This window comes from Chlorocebus sabaeus, chromosome 20, assembly GCF_047675955.1.
Source record: "Chlorocebus sabaeus isolate Y175 chromosome 20, mChlSab1.0.hap1, whole genome shotgun sequence".
Classification (NCBI taxonomy): Eukaryota; Metazoa; Chordata; class Mammalia; order Primates; family Cercopithecidae; genus Chlorocebus; species Chlorocebus sabaeus.
In genome coordinates this window covers 96,019,563-96,041,273 of record NC_132923.1, presented here as the reverse complement: position 1 = coordinate 96,041,273, position 21,711 = coordinate 96,019,563, and the positions used below count along the sequence as shown (strand labels likewise).

The following is a 21,711-nucleotide window of genomic DNA, read 5'->3' as shown; positions in this document are numbered from 1 at the left end:
TAAAAAAGTATAGCATATAGGATTATGTAGAGTACATAATACTTGGTAACATAATAAATGACTATGTTACTGATTTGTGTATTTAGTATACTTCTTATCATTATTGTAGAGTGTACTCCTACTTATTAAAAAAGTTAAATGTAAAACACCCTCAGGCAGGTCCTTCAGGAGGTATTCCAGGAGAAAGCATTGTTAGCACAGGATGACAGCTCCATGCATGTTATTGTCCCTGAAGACCTTCCAGTGGCACAAGATATGGAGATAGGAAACAGTGACACTGATGATCCTGATCTTGTGTAGGCCTAGGCTAATGTGTGTGTATGTCTTGGGTTTTAACAAAAAAGTTTAAAAAGTAAAAAAATGAAATAAATCTAAAAGTTTTTTAAATAGAAAAAAGCTTATAAAAATAAAATATTTTTGTACAGCTGTAAAGTATGTATGTATTTTAAGCTAAGTGTTATTAAAAGTCAAAAAGTTAAAAAGTTTATAATGTAAAAAAGTTACAGTACGCTAAGGTTAATTTATTGTTGAAGAAAATTAAAAAAATTTAGTGTAGCCAAAGTGTACAGTGTTTATAAAGTCTACAGTAGTGTACAGTAATGTCCTAGGCCTTCACATTCACTCACCACTCATTTACACTCACTCAGAGCAACTTCTAGTATTGCAAGCTCCATTCATGGTAAGTACCCCGTATAGGTGTACCATTCAAAAAATCTTTTAAATCATAATTTTACTGTATCCTCTTTATCTTTATGCATATGTAGATACACAAATATTTACCATTGTGCTGCAACTGCCTATAGCACAGTAACATACTGTACAGGTTTGTAGCCTAGGAGCAATAGGCTATACCATCTAGGTTTGAGTAAGTACACTATGACAGGGGTCCCCAACCCCCAGGCTGAAGACCAATACAGGGGTCCACAGCCTGTTAGGAAAGGGGTTGCACAGCAGGAGTTGAGCAGCAGGCGAGTGAGCACTACTACCTCCTGTCAGATCAGCAGTGGCATTAAATCCTCATAGGGGCATGAATCCTATTGTAAACTGCGCATGTGAGGGATCTAGGTTGTGTGCTCCTTATGAGAATCTAATTAATGGCTGATGATATGAGATGGAACAATTTCATCCTGAAACCATCCCCCCTGCCCCTGGTTTATGGTCCACAAAACCAGTCCCTGGTGCCAAAAAGGTTGAAGATCGACGCACTATGATGTTCACAAAATGAGGATATTGGCTAATGATGCATTTATCTGATCATATCCCCGTGATTAAGCAATATGTGAGTATATATTCATTTAATGGAATATTGCTTGGCAGTAAAAAAGAAGGAACTACTGATAGGCACAAGAACATGGGTGCTTTTTAAAACATTGAGTGAAATAAACCAGATACAAAAGAGTACATATAGTATGATTCATTTATACTAAGTTCAAGAATAGGGAAGTCTGATCTATGGTGATAAATAAAGGTGGAAGTGGAGACCAACTGTAAGGAGGCATGAGGGAACTTCAGGGGTGGCAGAAACGTCTTCTGTCTTGCTTGGAGTTGTAGTTACATGGGTGCTTAAAACTCATTAAAGTGTACGGTTTTTTTTCCCCCCCTCGAGATGGAGTCTCTCTCTGTCGCTCAGGCTAGAGTGCAGTAGTGCGATCTTGGCTTACTGCAACCCCTGCCTCGCGGGTTTAAGCGATTCTCCTGCTTCAGCCTCCTAAGTAGTTGGGATTACAGGCATGCACCATCCTGCGAGGCTAATTTTTGTATTTTTAGTAGAGATGGGGTTTCACCATGTTGGTCAGGCTGGTCTTAAACTCCTGACCTCATGATCTGCCTGCCTTGGCCTCCCAAAGTGCTGGGATTACAGGCGTGAGCCAACGTGCCCAGCCAAATTGTACGCTTAAGATCTGTACATTTCACTAAATGTAGAAACTTTACCTCAGTTAAAATACACAAAAAGGAAATAATATAACTAGTCTGGTGATGATTTTAAAAAATTCTACATGGATTAAATGACGAAATATAAAAGGCAAAACTATAAAGCCTTTAGACTATGTGGAAACAACACTGTACCAGTTTCTGGGCCCAAGGATTAAGAAACTGACAACTTCTACTTCCTGTTTCTTGGGACATTTGCTTTGAGACCCCAACTAACATGTGTGAGGAAGCAAAGCCACCCTGTAGGGAGGTCCATTTGGAGATAAATCAACAGCCAGAACCAGCTGGTTGGCCATGTGGTGAAACTGGATCCTTCAGTCCTAGTCAAGCCACCCCAGCTGATGCTGCATGCAACAGAGACAAACTGTCTCCACCCAGGCCTGCCCACATTGTTGTTTTAAACCATGAAATTTTGTGGTGGTTTGTTACATGGCAAAAGATTATTGGGACAGATTCTGGTACCAGAAATAGGGTGCTGCAGTAACAAAAGTCTGACACACATGGCATTGGCTCTGGACCTGGGCAGCAGAAAGAAGCATAAAGGACCATAGAGGGTGTCAGTGAAAACGGAAGGAGCCTCGAGGAGAGTTTTAATGGAAGCCTAAAGGGTCTCAATGAGGCTGTCAGTGAAGGTTTAAGGGAAAGTGAAGAAAATCTTATTGGGAGATCAATGAAAGGGGAAGTGTTGAAAGTCTGATAAGATTGTTGCCTACAGTAACATGGAAATAAGAAATATACCTGATGAACTCAAGGAAATAGCTAAGGAGATTTCCAGACAAAGTAATGAAAGTATCACCTGGCTTCTCCCTGCTTATGATAAATTCAAGACGAGAGATGAGCTTCAAAACATGTACACACACCCCTCCACATACCCCCAGGACTTGCAGAATTTACAAATAAAATTTCTTCTTATTTTCAGTCTCTCTCTAAGGCAAACAACTATAAATTATGAAAGGGTTTTTACTCTAGAAAAGGACAGTAAAATTCTTTAAGATATAAGAAAGATGTAAGACTGTTCAGACTTTCAGGCCTAAAAGGTTCTCTAAGAATCTTAAGGGCAAGCCTCATGGGTTTTTAAGAATCTTAAGAGTATTGTCCTACAGCAGCTGAATAGGAAGCCCAAAGTAGAGAAGGGCTTTTCATTAAAAGACTTGTAGTTGTGGCTTTTGTCTAATGAAGTGAACTCAGAGAGTTCAAAGAAAACCCCTCAAATTTCTTTTGTTTTAAATTAGAGACAGGGTCTTGCTCTGTCATCCAGGCTGGAGTACAGTGGCATGCATGATCATAGCTCACTGCCACCTCAGCCTCCAGGGCTCAATCAGTCCTCCCACCTCAGCCTCCTGAGTAGCTGGTACCACAGGCGTGCATCATCATGCCCAACTAATTTTTACTTTGTTGTAGAGAAGGGTTCTCACTATGTTGCCCACGCTGGTCTTGAACACATGGGCTCAAGGAATCCTCCCACCTTGGCCTCCCAAAGTGGTGGCATTACGGGTGTGAGCCACTGCGCCTAGCTGAAAAACCTCTCAAATTTCTAAGACAATCATTCTGGCAGAAGCATTGACAGCTTGGACTAAGAGCAAGAAAGATGGTACAAAATGGAAAAAATCATTTGGATGCCCAACCTTATACAGGCAGGAAGAAAACTAAAACGGCAATCTCAGTTTTCTTATGAAAAAGAAAAGATGATTCAGAGGATAAAACCAAGACACATGGAAAACAACTCCCAGAAAATCACACTGGACCTAATTAAGGAGTTGGCCAACATGTGCCCAGTTGGATTTCAGAATTTCTTTTCTTTTCTTTTTTTTTTTTTTTTTGAGATGGAGTCTCACTGTCACCCAGGCTGGAGTGCAGTGGTGCGATTTCAGCTCACCGCAAGCTCCGCCTCCCAGGTTCACGCCATTCTCCTGCCTCAGCCTCCTGAGTACTGGGGACTACTCAGGAGTAGTCCTGCCACCACGCCTGGCTAACTTTTTGTATTTTTAGTAGAGACGGGGTTTCACCGTTTTACCCAGACCTCATGATCTGCCTGCCTCGGCCTCCCAAAGTGCTGCAATTACAGGTGTAAGTCACTGTACCCGGCCCCAGAATTTCTATAGATCAGTGACTGCTGCATGTCTTCAGGTTTCCTCCCTTTTGAAAAGAAAGTATCCATAAAAGTTACCTCGTGTCTGTTGCACCACTGTGTGTTAGGTAGGTAGTGAGCAGACAACTTTTTTCTTTAGTTCACAGGTCGTCAGGACAAGAAGAACCACACTGAAGGAGGTATCCTTGACAAACCACACCTAAGAGGCCTCGTGTACTGGGACCTGATTTAGATGATGAGATCCTAGACCTTGAGCCTACTGGTGTAAAAGAATGAGACTTCTGATGGGGAATCTTGTGAGGGCAAGAATAAATTCTGCAAGTGGGAAAAATGTTAATAATCCATGTCCAGAGAATAGAGAGGTAGTTTTAAAACACGGCCCATAATTATTTGACCCTCTTCCTATTGAGAGGTGTGGTCTATTCCTCTCCCCTTGAATCTAGGCTCTGGGACTGACTGATCAACAGAATATGGTGGCAATGATGCTATGCTAAGTTTGAGGCTCAGGCCCTAAGAAAATGGTAGCTTCCACTTCCTATCTCTTGAGAAACTTGCTCTAGGAACCTAGCCACCATAGTACGGCAAAGGCCAAGCTATCCTTTGGTGAGAACCAACAGGCAGCACAGGTTTTGCTAGTTATGTGAATGGAATTATCATAAGCCCCAATTGAGTTACCCCAACTGATGCCATGTGGCGCAGATATGAGTTGTATTCATTTTAATATAGAATATATGGATCTCTTCCTTTATAGTTTATGCTTATTGTCTTATTTTAAAAATCCTTCCCAATCTTGAGGTCATAAGGATATTTGTGTATACTGTCATTTTTTTTTTTTACTAGATCCACTAAATCAGAATTTATTTTTCTGATTTAATTGGAGGTTATTAAAAAAATTCAGAGAAGGGTCTGGCACATAAGGAGTTTGGAAGTTGCCACTCCATCCTAACAACTAGTAAAAAGCTGAATAAGCTGAAAAGTCAACAATCCTTAGATCTGTCAGAGAAGTAAGATCTCAGGGCAAACTATTAGCCCCCAAATCTGAAGAGACAGACAGGTGAATAAGCCGAAGTCTCTGGAACCAGTGCTAGGGTAGAAAACCTAAACTGTACTTGATGACTTGTCAGAGGCTCAGTGTGAAGAAGTTTGAGGTTAAAACTCCAGGGAGTCCCAGTCACTGGGGAGGAGGGGGAAACTTTTGTGAGTTTTGCCTCCAGGAGCTCAACCAGATTCTCACAGTAAATATAAGAGAAAAATACCCTTACGCTTCTGGCACGGAGAGGGGAAAAGGAACCATTTTGAAATATACTACAGCACTCTGTTCTCAACAAGGTCTTCCCTCAGGAGAAACTATTTTACCACAGCCTAAACTATTAGGGATTTTTCAGAGCCTAACTGATCTGGAAGAAGAGAAATAATCAACTCCAGCCAACGCTAGCCTTCCATGCCGAAGTAGAGAAATACTGCACTCCAGGCCATTCTATCCAACCCAAAGAAGTGAGGGTGGGGACCAGAAGCACTTGTTAAGTTCACAGTCTGGGGCAAAGGCTCACTGAAAGACTGAGATTTAGTCACAGGACTGTAGAATGCTTCCCATTTCTTCACATCACTAAAGACCTATTTACCGTGGTTTTTTTTTTTTTTTTTTTTTTTTTTGTATTTTATTTTTGAGACAGAATCTCACTCTGTTGCCCACGCTGGAGTGCAGTGGCATGATCTCAGCTCCCTGCAACCTCCACCTCCCAAGTTCAAGTGATTCTCCTGCCTCAGCCTCCACGACCATGCCTGGCAATTTTTTTTTTTTTTTGTACTTTTAGTAGAGATGAGGTTTTGCCATGTTGCCAGGCTGGCCTCAAACTCCTAAGTGATCTGCCCGCCTTGGCCTCCCAAAGTGCTGGGATTGCAGGCATGAGCCACTGCGCCTGGCCCTACCATGGTTCCTTTTACCCAGTACATCATGTCCAGTTATCCTTGAGGTATACTCAAGAACAAAAAACACTGTTTGAAGAAAAAGCGCACACTCATATGGCAGGGATGCTGGAATTATCAGACTGGGAATTTAAAACAACTATGATTAACATGCTGGGGGTTCTAATGAATAAAGTAGACAGCATGCAAGAACAGATGGGCAATGTAAGCAGAGAGATGGAAATTCCAAGAAAAAATAAAAAAGAAACACCAGAGATAAAAAATAATGTAACAGAAATAAAGAATGGGCTGGGTACGGTGGCTCACGCCTAGCACTTTGTGGGGGTCAAGGCCAGTGGATTGCTTGAGCCCAAAAGTTCAAGACCAGCCTGGGCAACATGGCAAAACCTCATCTCTACTAAAATTACAAACAATTTAGCCAGGTGTGGTGGCGTGTGCCTGTAGTCCCAGCTACTCAGGAGGCTGAGGTGGGAGGATTACCTGAGCCTGGGAAGTTGAGGCTGCAGTGAGCTGTGACTGCACACTGCCCTCCAGCCTGAGAGACAGAGGGAGACCCTGTCTCAAAAAAAAGAAAAATGAAATGAAGAATGCCTTTCATTGGCCCATTATTAGGTTAGACATGGCTAAGGGAAGAATTGCTGCATTTGAGCATGATAACTGAATGAGTGACTGAAGAAATAGTCTCAATCCATCAGGGTTTATTAAGCCAGCTCCGGAGAATGTCTGGGGAAAATACGAGTCACAGACACATCTGTGGGTGTTCCAAAGAGACTTTCAGGATTTTAGTATTTATACATTTTCTTTCTTGTTTTTGTTTTTATTGAGACAGAGTCTCGCTCTGTCACCCAGGATGGAGTGCAGTGGCACAATCTCGGCTCACTGCAACCTCCGCCTCCCAGGGTCAAGCAATTCTCCTGCTTCAGCCTCCTGAGTTGATGGGACTACAGGTGCGTGCCACCACGCCTGGCTAATTATTTGTGTATTTAGTAGAGACGGGGTTTCACCGTGTTAGCCAGGATGGTCTCCATCTCCTGACCTCGTGATCCGCCCACCTCAGCCTCCCAAAGTGCTGGGATTACAGGCATGAGCCACCATGTTCGGCCTTATTTATACATTTTCTTAAAGGAGGGCAGGTAGGCGGTAAGGGGAATGGTTACATTCTTGTGAGACTTTAGAAAGTGCTTGGCAAATCTACATTTTACACAAGATAAGGTGAATGTTTGAAGAGCAAAAATGGAGTAAAGTAAGAATCAATTATGCAGACATCTCTGGGTTGGTGAAGGAATGACTGGTCCCCTTTGTCTTTGTTCTGCACCTGAGAAGATATGATACTGACATTATCAGTGTGGAGTTTAAGAGCTAGACTTAGATTGTAGACCTAAGGTTGCAGCTGGTGTGTCCTTGCTTATGGGAGACCATCGAAGAGTTTATTTGTGAATGATCTGTGCAGGCAGTCCTTCATGGATGCCTGAGGCTTTTACCTTTCCTTTGGGGATCTGGCTAATGCATAATGCTAGTAACAGCTATTCATCTGGAAGATGGTGTTACATGGCTTAGCCCCCAGGTTTACCCTTCCCTGTTGCATAAGTGATATAGAGAGGAAACAGGGAAATACTGGGTAGGAGAAGGCAGATCCCTGGCAAAGGCCCCACCCCCAAGCCTGGAAACCCACAGCACTAAATGGGAACAGGCATTCCTGTTTTCGTGCCCAAATGTTGCCTTTTGGCCTGCCATGCCCCCTTATCCTGAACCCATATAAACCCCACACCCCAGGATCCATGAGCAGACGAACAGATGAGCAGAAGAGTGGCAGAATGGCACAGCAGAGAAGGAGGGAAGAGAAGGAGCATCTGAACGTCGAGAGGCATTTGGCTGGGGATGGTCAGAGAGGAGATTGGCTGCTGGACAGCCAAACTCCAGGAAGATCATCTTCCCACTCCATTCCCTTTCCAACTCCCCATCCATCCCGCTGAGAGCCACCTCCACCACTCAGTAAAACCCCCACATTCACCATTCTTCAAGTCTGTGTGTGACCTGATTCTTCCTGGTTGCCAGACAAGAACCTGGGTACCAAGAGGGCACTGAGCTGGTTTACACTTAAGCCATCTGTGGAAGGCAGAGCTAAAGCACAGCAGCATGCCCATGGGGGCTTCAGGAGTTACAGGCACCCACCCTTAGATGTTACTGTGGGGCCAGTGCCCCAAAAGTGCACATTCAGGCTCTTGCACTTGCCCATCTACGTGTTCCCCCTCCTGTAAGGGGTTTGAGTGCACGGCACTGAAAAGACAAGCCACACCCCTATCACATGTCCTACGAGGTAGGTCAGGGAACTCTCCCATTTCATAAAGAATTTAGGGGGTCCAGAGAATTTCTAATTTTCCTTTACAAAGGTATCTCAAGGGAAGGAAACTCCCAAAATTAAAAGCAAAGAGAAAAAAGACGGAAAAAAACCCATAACAGAATGTTCAAGAACTGTGGGATAATTATAATAGACGTAATCTATATATAATGGTGATACTAGAAGGAGAAGAAAAAGAGAAAGAAATTGAAGCAATAATAACTGAGAATTTACCCAAATTAATGCCACACACCAAATCCCAGGTTCAGGAAGCTCAGAGAACACCAGGCAGGAAAAATGCCAAAAAACCCTGACATCTACACCTAGGCATATGATTTTCAAAGTACAAAAAATCAAAGATAAAAAATATTGAAAGAGGCTAGAGGAAAAAAATACTTTACCTATAGAGGGGCAAAGACAAGAATTATATCCAATATCTCGTAAGAAACCATGCAAGCAAGAAAAGAGTGAAATATTTAAAGTGCTGAGAGGAAAAAACCCACTGACCTAAAGCTCTGTACCCTGCAAAACTGTTCTTCAAATGTGAGGGAGAAAAAAAAAGACAAAGAAAAATTGAGGGTGTGTGTTGCCGGTAGACCTGCCTTGTAAGAAATGTTAAAAGAGGTTCTTCAGAAAGATGGAAAATGATATAGATCAGAAACTTGGATCTTGGATCTATATGAAGAAAGGAAGAGCATCAAAGAAGAAATAAGTAAAGACAAAATTATAACTTTTTTTTCCTTTTCTTTTTTTGAGACAGGGTCTCACTCTGTCACCTAGGTTAGAGTGCAGTGGTGCTATCATAGCTCACTGCAGCCTCAATCTCTCAGGCTCAAGTGATCCTCCTGCCTCAGTCTCCTGAGTAGCTTGGGGCTACAGGCATGCACCACTATGCTTAATTTTTTAACTTTTATTTTTAGTAGGGAAGTCTTGCTACATTGTTGCCTAGGTGCCAAGACCTTGTTGCCAAGGTCCTGCTATGTTGTTGGTGACTCCTGAGCTCAAGTGATCAATCCTCCCAACTTGGCCTCCCAAAGTACTGAGATTAAAGGTGTTAGCCACTGTGCCTGGCCTATTTTTCTTAATCTTAATTCATCTGAAACCACCTTTGCAAAAATTGTAATAGTAAGAAAATATGACAGTGAAAGAGATATGATCTAACCAACTCCTATCTTATCTTTAACCTCCAAACTGCCCTTAATCATTCCTGGGCTTGGGGCAAGCTAACTTTGGGAGACATTTAGTTTATAGTTTAAATGATAATAGCCTTTCCCCAAAACTAAACTGTCTTTGTAAAGCTAATGAAAGATCACCAGGTTAGAAGGACGAGAAGAGCTTGAACTCTGCTAAGGTATAAATGTAAATGATTATTTTAAAAAATTAAAAAAACAACAAAAACCAAGACCCAAGTTTATGTTGTCTACCAGAAACCTACTTTAAAGATAAAGACATACATAGATTAAAAGTAAATGGGTAAAGAAAGATATACCATGCTAACACTAATCAAAAGAAAGCTGTAGTAGCTATATTAACTTCAGACAGCATAGACTTCACAGCAAGGAAAATTATCAGGGAAAGACAGGGGTATTACATAATAAGAGGCCAATTCTCCAAGAAGACATATCATTCCTTAATGTGTGCATACCTAACAACAGACTGTCAGATATATGAGGCAAAAACAGACAGACCTGCAAGGAGAAACAGAGAAATCCACTATTATAGTTGGAGACTATAATACCCCCATCAGAAATGGACACATCAAACAGGCATAAAATCATAAGGACATAATTGAACTCAATAGCCCCTCAATCAACTGAAATATAGTTGGCATCTACTGACTACTTCATCCAGCAACAGCAGGATACATATTCTTTTCAAGCTCACATAGAACATTCAGCAAGATAGATCACATGCTGGACCAAAAAACATACCTGAATATTTTTTTTTAAATTTTAAAAATTTTCTCATTTTTATTATTATTATTTTTTTGAGACAGGGTCTCACTCTTTCACACAGGTTGGAGTACAGTTGTGTGATTTTGGCTCACTGCAACTTCTGTCTCCCAGGTTCAAGCGATCCTCACACTTCAGCCTCCTGAGTAGCTAGGACCACAGGTGCGTGCCACCACACCCGGCTAATTGTTTGAATTTTTGGTAGAGACAGGGTTTCACCACGTTGCCCAAGCTGGTCTCAACTCCTGAGCTCAAGTGATCCACTGGCCTCAGCCTCCCAAAGTGCTGGGATTACAGGCGTGAGCCACTGCACCCAGCCTGAACAAATTTTAAAAGAATAATCATATGATGTCTTCTTTCAGAACACAACAGAATGATACATGAAAAAAATCACCAAATAGTTAAGAGATTAAACAATGCACTTCTAAATAACACACAGGTTAAAGAAGAAATAACAAGATAAATTTTAAAAATATTTGGAAATGGCCAAGCACGGTGGTTCATGCCTGTAATCCTAGCAATTTGGGAGGCCAAGGTGGGTGGATCACTTGAGGTAAGGAGTTTGAATCCAGCCTGACCAACATGTTAAAACCCTGTCTCTACTAAAAATATTTTAAAATTAGGCTGGGCACGTTGGCTTACGCCTGTAATCCCAGCACTTTGGGAGGCCTAGGAGGGCAGATCACGAGGTCAGGAGTTCGAGACCAGCCTGGCCAACATGGTGAAACCCCATCTCTACTAAAAATACAAAAATTAGCTGGGCATGGTGGCGCATGCCTGTAATCCTAGCTACTCAGGAGGTTGAAGAAGGAGAATTGTTTGAACCTGGGAGGCGGAGGTTGCAGTGAGCTGAGACTGGGCCACTGCACTCCAGCCTGAGGGACAGAGCGAGACTCCGTCTCAGGAAAAAAAAAGAAAAAAAGAAAAAATTAGCCAGGTGTGGTGGCATGCGCCCAGCTACTTGGGAGGCTGAGGCAGGAGAATTGCTTGAAGACGGGAGTGGAGGTTGCAGTGAGCCGAGATCACACCACTGCACTCCAGCCTGGGCGACAGTGTGAGACTCCATCTCGGGGAAAAAAAAAAAATGGAACTAAATGAAAATGAAAATAAAACATCAAAATTTGTGGGACAGAGCAGAAGCAGTGTTTAAGGGGTGACTTATAACACTGAATGCAGATATTAGAAAAGAAGATCTAAAAGCAGCAATCTGAGCTTCTGTCTTAGGAAACTAGAAAAAGAAGAGCAAATTAAATCCAAAGTAAGCAGAAAATAAAAAATTATAAAGATTACAGAGCAGAAATCAATGAAATCGAAAACAGGAAATCAACAGAGAAAAATCAATGAAGCGGGCCAGGCGCGGTAGTTCACGCCTGTAATCCCAGCACTTTGGGAGGCTGAGGCGGGCGGATCACGAGGTCAGGAGGTCGAGACCATCCTGGCTAACACAATGAAACCCCATCTCTCCTAAAAATACAAAAAATTAGCCGGGTGTGGTGGTGCACGTTTGTAGCCCCAGCTACTCAGGAGGCTGAGGCAGGAGAATCACTTGAACCTGGGAGGTGGAGGTTGCAGCGAGCCGAGATCGCACCACTGCACTCCAGCCTGTGTGACAGAGTGAGACTCTAAAAAAAATAAAATAAAATAATAAAAATCAATGAAACCAAAAGCTGGTTTGGTGAAAAAATAAATAAAATCAATTATACTCTAGCCAGGCTAACCAAACAAACAAAAAACAAAACAAGCAACCAGAGGGATGACACAAATTACTAAATCAGAAATGATAAAGGGGATGTCACTATAGATCCTATTGTCATTAAACAGATAATAAAGGAATACTATGAACAACTCTATGTCCACCAATTTGATAACCTAAATGAAATGAACTAACTCCTTCAAAGATAGTCTGCCAAAACTCAAACAAGAATAGACAATCTGAATACGTTTATATCCATTAAAAATTTGAATTAATTAAACCCAAACTTTCCAAAAAAGAAAGTACCACGTCTAGATAGGTTCATTCGTGAATTTTACCAACATTTAAGGAAAAAATTATACCAATTCTTCAAAATCTCTTTTAGAAGTTATTAATAGAAGCAGAAGGAACATTTTCTAACTTATTTTTTGAGGCTAGCACTGTCCTCAACAAAATATTATCAAATCAAATTGAACAATATAAAAAAGAATTATATACTATGACCAAGTGAGATTTATCCAAAGTATGCAAGGCTGACTCAACATTCAAAAATCAATTAATATGATCTATCATATCAACAGGCAAAGTAAGAAAAATCAGATAATCATATCGATAGATGCAGAAAAAGGATGTGACAATATCCAACACTCATTCATAATAAAAACGATTGGAAACTAGAAGTAGAGTGAAACTTTTTCAGTAAATAACATCTACAAAAACCTACAGCTAACATTATACTTAATGGTTAGAAACTAGAGGCTTTCCAACCAAAATCAGGAACAAGACAAGGACGTTCTCTCTTACCACTCCTCTTCAACATCATACTGGAAGTCCTAGCTAATGCAGTAAGACAAAAAGTAAGATGAAAAGAATGCAGTTTGGGAAGGATGAAATAAAACTTTCTTCTCAGGTGACATCATTGTCTATGCAGAGAATATGAAATCCTTAATAACCAAAAAAATCCTGGAATTAATAAGTGATTATAACAAGAATGCAGGATACAAAGCTAATATATAAAAAGTCAATCACTTTCCTATATAGCGGCAATGAACAAGTGAAATTTAAAATTAAAAAAACACAATACAGGCCAGGCACAATTGCTCACTGTAATCCCAGTGCTTTGTGAGGCTAAAGCAGGAGGATTGTTTGAGGCCAGGAATTCAAGACGAGCCTGGGCAATACAGTCCAGGCTTTTTTTTTTTTTTAATAGAGAAACCATCTCTGTAAAAAATAAAAAAATAAAAAAATTAGCCAGGCATGGTGGCATGCCTGTAGTTCCAGCTACCCAGGAGGGTGAGGCAGGAGGATTGCTTCTGCCCAGGAGTTTGAGGCTGTGGAGAGCTATGATCACACCACTGCAATCCAGCCTGGGCAACACAGCAAGACCCTGTTTCAAAAAACAAAACAAAACAAAATCCCACAATACCATTTATGTTAGCACCAAAAAATGAAATACCTAGGTATAAGTTAAACAAAATATATATAACATTTATATGAGGAAAACTAGAAAACTTTTTTGAAAGAAATGTAAAAAGAACTAAGTAGTAAACAGATATTGTGTGTTCATGGATAAGAGACTTAATATTGTCAGGATGTCACTTCTTTCCAACTCAATGTAGAGATTCACTGCACTCCTAATAAAAATCCCAGAATTTATTTTGTAGACAGCAACAAATTGAATCAGCTGGGGGTGGTGGCTCACACCTGTAATCCCAGCACTTTGGGAGATCAAGGTGGGAAGACTGCATGAGCCCAGGAGTTTGAGACCTGGGCAACATAGTGAGACCCTGTCTCTACAAAATTAGCTAGGTATAGTGGCATGTGCCTGTAGTCCCAGCTACTCTGGAGGCTGAGGTGGGAGGATAGCTTGAGCCCAGGAAGATTGAAGCTGCAGTGAGCTGTAACTGCACCACCGCACTCCAGCTGGGCAACAGAGTGCACCTCTGTATCCACAACAACAGCAAACCAAACTGAATCTAAACTTTATATGAAGAGGCAAAATGCCCAGAACAAAGTCAGGAGGGCTGATGTTACCTGACTTCGAGACTTACTGTAAAGCTACCATAATTAAGACAGTGTGGTATTGCCTAAAGAACAGACAGATCAATGGAACAGAATAGAGAGTCCAGAAATAAACCCACATAAATATAATCAGCTTATCTTTGACAAAGGAGTAAAGGCAATACAATAAAAAATAAAGACAGTCTTTTCAACAAATGGTTCTCGAACAACTGAACATTCACATGTAAAAAAGTAAACCTAGACACAGAACCTACACTCTTGAAAAAAAAAAGTAACCCCAAAAGGATAATAGACCTAAATGTAAAATGCAAACTATAAAACTCCTAGACGATCGCATAGGAGAAAATCTAGATGACCTTGGGTTTGACAATGACATTTTAGATAAGCCCCAGCAGCACCTTGCACCCTGTTCACATCCCAGTTTCAGTCCTGGTGGTACTAGCTTCACAGAACTAGCAGGTGCAGCCCACGCCTCACTTATGAGTCCTACCTATGGGAGCCCATTTCCAGTTTTTGCCTTAGTCCAAGCAGTAACAGCACAATTTTCCCTAACACCTCATTCCTGGCGCTGCTAGGCCCCAGGACAGAATGCAGTCTGCCAATGGCTAGGATTGAAAATGGTGCGTCACTGCAGCTGCTTATGGCTCAGAAAGGGTGTGTGACCCAGTGCAAGCTCCTCTCCTGGAACAGTTCCCTCTCCTGGTCTTCTGGCAGCTCCCTATATCAGTTTCAGGGATTGGGAAGGTCAAGGGCTCTTTCGTTGCCAGGCATGCATGATTCCATACATGGGGATGTGGGCTGCTAGAAGTCTCTCGCTTACCCTTGGGAAGTCACTTGCTGATTCCTAGCCAATCTCAGCCAGGTAGGCTGCTTCTCTTCTTTCTCCTTGCTTGCTGTTTCCTGTCACTTTCCTGTTGAATTCCAGTGTTCTATTTTAGAAAATATATCAGAAGTATGATTGTCTATACACTCTTTTGGTTCTTCTAAGTGGAGGAGGTTAGCATATGAAATGCTTCTAGTCAGCCATCTTTTTGTTGCTGTTGTTTTGGAGACAGGGTCTAGCTCTGTCACCCAGGCTGGAGTGCAGTGGTGTGATTTTGGCTCACTGCAACCTCTGCCGTGCCCCATCCCTGGAATCAAGTGATCCTCCCAACTCAGCCTTCCGACTAGCTGGGACCACAGGTGCACATCAGCATGCCCAGCTGGCTATTGTTTTTTTGTACTTTTAGTAGAGATGGGGGTCTCATGATGTTGCCCAGGCTGGTCTCAAACTGCTGAGCTCAAGTGATACACCTGCCTTAGCCTCCCAAAGTGCTGGGATTATAGGTGTGAGCCACCGTGCCCAGCCGTAGTCAGCCATCTTGAATCCCCTTTGGTTTCTTGCAAAACAAAACATACTCTTACTATTCAATCTAGCAGTTGTCCTCCTTGGTATTTATCCAAAGTAGCTGAAACCGTATGTCCACATAAAAACCTGCACACAGATATTTACAGCAGCTTTATTCATAATTGCACAAACTTTGAAGCAACCAACATTCCCATAAGTAGGTGAGTGGATAAATAAACTGTGAAATATCTGGACAATGAAATATTTTTCAGTGCTAAAAAAAAAATGAGCTATCAAGCCATGAAAATACATGGAATAAATTTCAATGCATAATACTAAGCGAAAGAAGCCAATCTGAAAAGGTGGCATACTGTATGATTTCAACTATGTGACATTCTGGAAAAGACAAATCTATGGAGACAATAAACAGATAGTGGTTGTCAGGGATTAGTGGGGAGGGAGGATGAATAGGCAGAGACCAGAGGGTTTTTAGGGCAGTGAAACTATTTTGTATTATACATGATGGTGGATGTATGTCATTATACATTTGTCAAAACCCATAGAAAGTAAAACACCAAGAGTAAACCCAAATGCAAACTATGGACATGGGTGATGATAACGAGCCAATGTAAATTCATCAGTTGTAAGAAATGTACCACTCTGGTGGAGGATGTTGATGAATGGGAGACAATGTATGTGTAGGGGCAGCAAGTATATAGGAAATCTCTGTATTTACCACTCAATTTTGCTGTCATCTAAAACCGCTCTAAAAAATAAAAGTCTATTAAAAAATTTCAAAGAACAACAAAAAGAGCTCTTGATAACAAGATGCAAATCTCCAACCATGGAGAAGTAGAGTATAAGCATTTCCTAAATGTATATAACTAAATATCCTAAATGTGTGTAAAATCCTTTTATGTAGAGCATTTTGCAGGTCTGGTGTTTCTACCAAACAGACTTTGGAAAATGCCACTGGAGTACTAAATAATAATAATTTAAAAAGCAAGATGGCAGAAATGAAAAACTCAATACAAAGTTTGGAAGATATAGTTGAGGAAAACTTGATGAAAGTTGACCAAAAGGCAAGGAATAGGGATAAGAACAGAGATATGACTATTACAGAACCAGGTCAAGAGATTCAACAACTGAATAAACAGGTATGATGGGAGTGAATAGAGAAAAGGAAGTGAAAGAAAATAATTGATGATGAAGATTATTTATTTATTTATTTTTCTGAGACAGAGTCTCGCACTATCATCCAGGCTGGAGTGCAGTGGTGCGATCTTGGCTCACTGCAAACTCCACCTCCCTGGTTCAAGCAGTTCTCATGCCACAGCCTCCCGAGTAGCTGGGACTACAGGCATGCACCACCATGTCTGGCAAAAATAAAAATTTTTGTATCTTTGGTAGAGATGGGGTTTCGCCATGTTGATCAAGCTGGTCTTGAATTCCTGGCCTCAAGCAATCCATCTGTCTTAGCCTCCTAAAGTGCTGGGATTACAGACGTGAGCCACCATACTCAGCCAATTTTTAAAAATTTTATAAAATGAAAGTGTCCAGTATGGTAGGTGAAAATACATCCAAGGTGAAATTTTAGGGTACTGAGAATTAAGAGAAACTTTCAAGAGAATGAAGAGGTTTCATACAAAACTAAATATGTAAATCTAAGAATGATTTACAGAAAACAAAGACCTTGGAAAGAGCAAACTGAGACCCTCACCAAAAAAGACAGGTGAACAGAATCTCAAGAAACTAAGAAGGATCCAGGAGAGATTTCTTCTAGAGTATGACATGGATAGAATATATAATGTACTTGGATATAAAGAGAGATGTACACAGTAGGAAGAGAGTTTAAGGTTGAATTAATAATAAGTACACAGAAAAATAAACACATAACAAGAAAATCAACAAGATTTCCCCTGAAAATGAAATGTTGAGCAACAAAGGAAAAGTAATCATCGTATACTATATGGCTCAATTGATAACAGCATTTAACTAGTTATAATAACAAAACACTCAATTTTGAGCTAATTAAAATTATAGTATCGTAGAATTGGCGTAGGGAAATATGTGTGGGTAGATAAGGGCAAGGAAATAAAGAAGAGTTAAATTCTCATCTTCTAGAGTGGGTAGTCAGTGGAAAAATAACTAAAAAAGATAGCAATATAGACATGCTATTTAGATACGGAGGTAAATAAAAACATCAGTTAAATTGAAAGTGACTACCTCTGGGGAATAGTAATTGACAGGGGAATACGAGGTGTGTTTGTCTTGTTTTTGTAATAAGTTGTATAGACCCTTCATTCCTTTAAACTATGAATGTGTGTAACTGATACAAATCAAAATACCTTTTAAAAAGTTCTCTACAGTTAAAAAAATGAAAGGTAGGTAAAAGATATAAATGTGGAATATCACATTCAGTCTGTGATAGCTTTTACTGTTAACATTTGAACGGACTATAAAGGTTATTTGGACTAATCCTATCATTGTATACATTATAAACTGAGGCTCAGATAGGGAAATGATATCAAGGTCACACAAAGTGAATCAAGGCCCACTCAAGAGATGGCGACACAATGATCAATGAATACTATTACAGCCTGACCATGGCAGGTTCTGTCACCTTCTGTAGGTTATTGGAAAGGAAACTATGGCTGAGCCTTCCCTTCAGGCTCCTACATTCTAGGATTTGATTAGAGACATACTCAACTCCTAAGAGAAAGATAACCCCAACTTCCATGGGGATCATGCCAATTGCTTAGACTTCCTAGAAGAAGATGGAGTGTCTGCTGAGTAACAGAATAGGGTTTCACACATTTATCTTAACTTACACAGTAAAAAATGAGTATTTTTATTTATAGTTACCCCCTTGGAAGGTTGTATATCTGCAGATAGTTATTTTAGTTACTGTCATAGACAGTTTATGAAATGGGAACAGATATGCATAACCCAGGATGATTACCCACCTAGTTCATCCACTAGATTTTGCAATGAGTCAACCACTCATTGGTTGATCTCTAATATCAAGTTTACTTTCATTGTACCAAAGTTTGTCACCATCAATGATTGTTTAAAAAAAAAAATCAGAGAAATTTCATACGTATTTTAAGGGTGGCACCATTACTGAAATGCTGGGAGGATTCTGGAAGGTAGAAGGGATCACTCAGAAGGGAACACCCCTAACTGGGAAGGAAGGTTATTATTCTAAACTAGGCCAGGGAGCTCTTGGTGCTGTCCCTGCATTAGTTCCCCATCCCTGAGTTCACAGGAAACTTACCTAAGTTTGATTGTCTAACATTATTTCAAATGCCAAAGATAAAAATTGTTTAAAAGATTTTACTTAGGTTTACAAGTGGAAAGGCGCTAATTACTGGTGTAAGACAAAAGAAAGTGCAGACACTAGGTCTGGGGCTTGTGCACAGGTAGTCCTGTCATCTGCTCTTACCTGTGGGGGCCTGCATGGCTGAGCTGGGGATGGTGGCAGCATCTTGGGGTACAGTGCTGGTATCCGGTTCAGGAGTGCTGGTTGTTGGTGAGGCAGGTGGTGGGTTCAGCAAAGTTCGAGGTTTCCTCTGTCAAAATGAATGGGGAAAAAATTGCTACCCATGACAGGTCTTTTCATTCTCTATTCTTGGCACTTAATTCACTCATGAAGCAAAAATATACTTATGGATGGAATAGTGTTTTATCTTTGTTTTCTACACAGCATCTGGCTTAAAGCTATACATATACCTGTAGCAGATGCTTAGTAGACATTTTCTGAATCTATATACAAGCCTCTGGTCTTTTGTAGGATCAAAGCTTAATGTATTATCTTTTATACTAGATTCAATATTATCATATGAAGTTCCAGATCCCTTATTAGTTGGGCAGACAAAAGCAAAATATGCTATAGTTTAAGTCTGCTTTGACATTACTTTGTACTTTGTCTCTTTAAAAATGGAAACAAATAAAAAATAGAAATGACCCTTCTAACTCTACAAACAACTTTACTCTGTGTGCCTCTCTCTTCACCTCATTACCTGCCCTTCTTTCCCTTAAATGTCTTAGTCTAGTAAATCTCTATTGCTTCTTTAAAAACTGCAATTTTACCTGGTCCACACCTTTACAATGATAAGATGTCTCTTCCACTTGAAATGCTCTCTCTTTTTAAATTTATTTTACAAATTTGTTTTTCTAGGAAGCTTTTCTAGTTTTTCTCTAATCATTGTCTCTTTTATGTTACCTCTGTTTTTTGAACTGTTGCATTTGTCAATATATTGTCATGATATGTTTACATACCAGTATCCCTATCACCTGGAACTCTTTGAAAGTCTGGTTCTAAGTACAATTCTTAGCATGGTACTTAGCATAAAATAAGTGTAAATAAAATTTTTTATGAAGCATGCAGTATAATAAAGGAAATAATAGAGGAAATAATGAAGATGATTTGAGAAATCTATTATTTCCCCTACACTGTTCAGGGCAGTTTTTGGGAGAGAAGGATCTCAGGTTTTCTTCTAAGAAACAGTTTTCTAAAAAGCTTTTTTTTTTTTTTTGAGATAGAGTCTTGCTCTGTTGTCCAGGCTGGCATGCAGTGGCATGGTTCTGGCTTACTGCAACCTCCACCTCCCATGCTCAAGTGATCCTCCCACCTCAGCCTCCTGAGTAGCTGGGACTACAGGTGTGTGCCAGCACGCATGGCTTACTTCTATAAATTTTTTGTAGAGATGAGGTCTCATATTGCCAAGGCTGGTCTCAAACTTCCTCCTGCTCAAGCGATTCTCCTACTTTGTCCTCCCAAAGTGTTGGGATTATAGGCAGGAGCCACTACGTCTGGCTAAAAGCCTTTCTGAATGCAAGGCAAACATAACCATCACGGAGATCCAAAAATCCACTTTTACTAAATGCTTCATGTAGGGGTAACTGCTGGGAGCCATATCAACCTGTCTGCCTTCTAGGAGTATGTTCTCTAAAGAGATAGCTCTGATGACAGCAGGCATATATAAGATCACTTTGCCTGTGAAAGCAATCATGAAACTCTCATGAAGCATTCAAAACACACATTGAAAGTGAACATTTGCTCATGTTTTTTTACTGCTAAAAGTGAAAATCCAAATAAGTAACGAATGAGTCAGGGAAGGAAGGAAATACCACCTCAACTTCAATGAGTTGATGGTAGGATTTCACTGGGTCCCTAAACGAACAAGCCTGGTAGGTTCGGTGCCTGAATAATGTAAACCTATTTGAGATAGGTACATGTACAATATTATATGTACTCATACATTATCTCGTTTCCATTTTACAGGTGATAAAATGGGCTCAGGACTTTACCCAGAGAAGTCTTCCCAAAGTCATACAGGTGGTAACATACGGAGATAAGATCTAAACCTAAGTATGTCTGGCTTTAAAGCTTATGCTCTATCCACAAGACTACTCTGCTTCAAAAAGAGATATAAAGCCAGCCATGGTGGCTCACGCTTGTAATCCCAGCACTATGGGAGGTCTAGGTGGGAAAATTGCTTGGGCCCAAGAGTTTGAGACCAGCTTGGGCAACATAGCAAGGCCCCATGTCTATAAAAAATTTTTTAAAAATTAGCTGGGCATGATGGCACATGCCTATAGTCCCAGCTACTTGGGAGGTTGAGGTGGGAGGATTGCTTGAGCCCAGGAAGTCAAGGCTGCAGTGAACAATGATTGTGTCACTACACTCAGCCTGGGTGACAGAGTGAGACCCTGCCTCAAAAATCAAAGCAAAACAAACAAAAAGGGATATAAGGCTCACAGGTGAAGTGGAAGGCATATACACTCGTAGGGGTTGGCAAAAGAACACAAAGGAGAATTAGAGTATCAAATGCTAGGACATAAAATACAGGAAAAGATGAGAATGACTGCTTTCAAGAAGGCTGGAAAGAAAAAGGACTTTGGTTACTACGTTCAAGACTTCCTGAGGGAGCAGAGCAGAGGCAATCACAGAATCAGTTTTTGAGTTCTGAATGATCTTAAAGGCCATTTAACCCAACCATCTACCCAATACTTCTAATTCCCTCTCCCTAAAAGATCCCTCCTATAGAGTCATCCAGTCCGTGATGAAATACCTCTAGTTATAGGGGCTCATTACTTCCATTTGGGGATAGATTTAACTGTTCCTTTTATGTCGAGACAAAGCTTCTCTGCTTGAGTTTCCATTTATTGGTTTTGGTTATATATTTGGAGCCCCGCAGATAAGTTTTCTCCCTCTTCTGACTGTCCTCAAGATGCCATCATCAAAAGCCATCATCAAAAGCATGGCTTCTCTGGCCTTTGCATCCTTAGGGCCTTCAGCCTTCCTCTACAACATGAGAATGAGAGGTGGGTAATGAAGGCAAAAATGAATTAGGACCTGGGTTAGTGGTAACAGATCAAGAGGAGCATTATGTGTTACACAGGAAGATCAGGAGGTGATATTGAAAA

The 21,711-nt window shown here is 40.7% G+C and overlaps 1 protein-coding gene across 27 annotated transcripts in view; it reads right to left on the bottom strand.

Moving 5' to 3' along the window:
- Window positions 1-21,711, bottom strand: part of SCMH1 (Scm polycomb group protein homolog 1) — a 225,838-nt gene that overhangs the window by 23,828 nt on the left and 180,299 nt on the right. For 26 of the 27 annotated variants that reach the window (XR_012089692.1, XM_073007426.1, XM_073007428.1 and 23 more), the window contains one exon: window positions 18,725-18,851. The exons of the other annotated variant lie outside the window; for it this stretch is intronic. Coding sequence is in view for 25 of the 26 variants with exons in the window: in XM_073007426.1 (XP_072863527.1) it covers window positions 18,725-18,851 (127 nt within the window). In the remaining variant the exon portion in view is untranslated. The remainder of the gene's footprint in view (window positions 1-18,724; window positions 18,852-21,711) is intronic. 27 annotated transcript variants of the gene reach the window in all.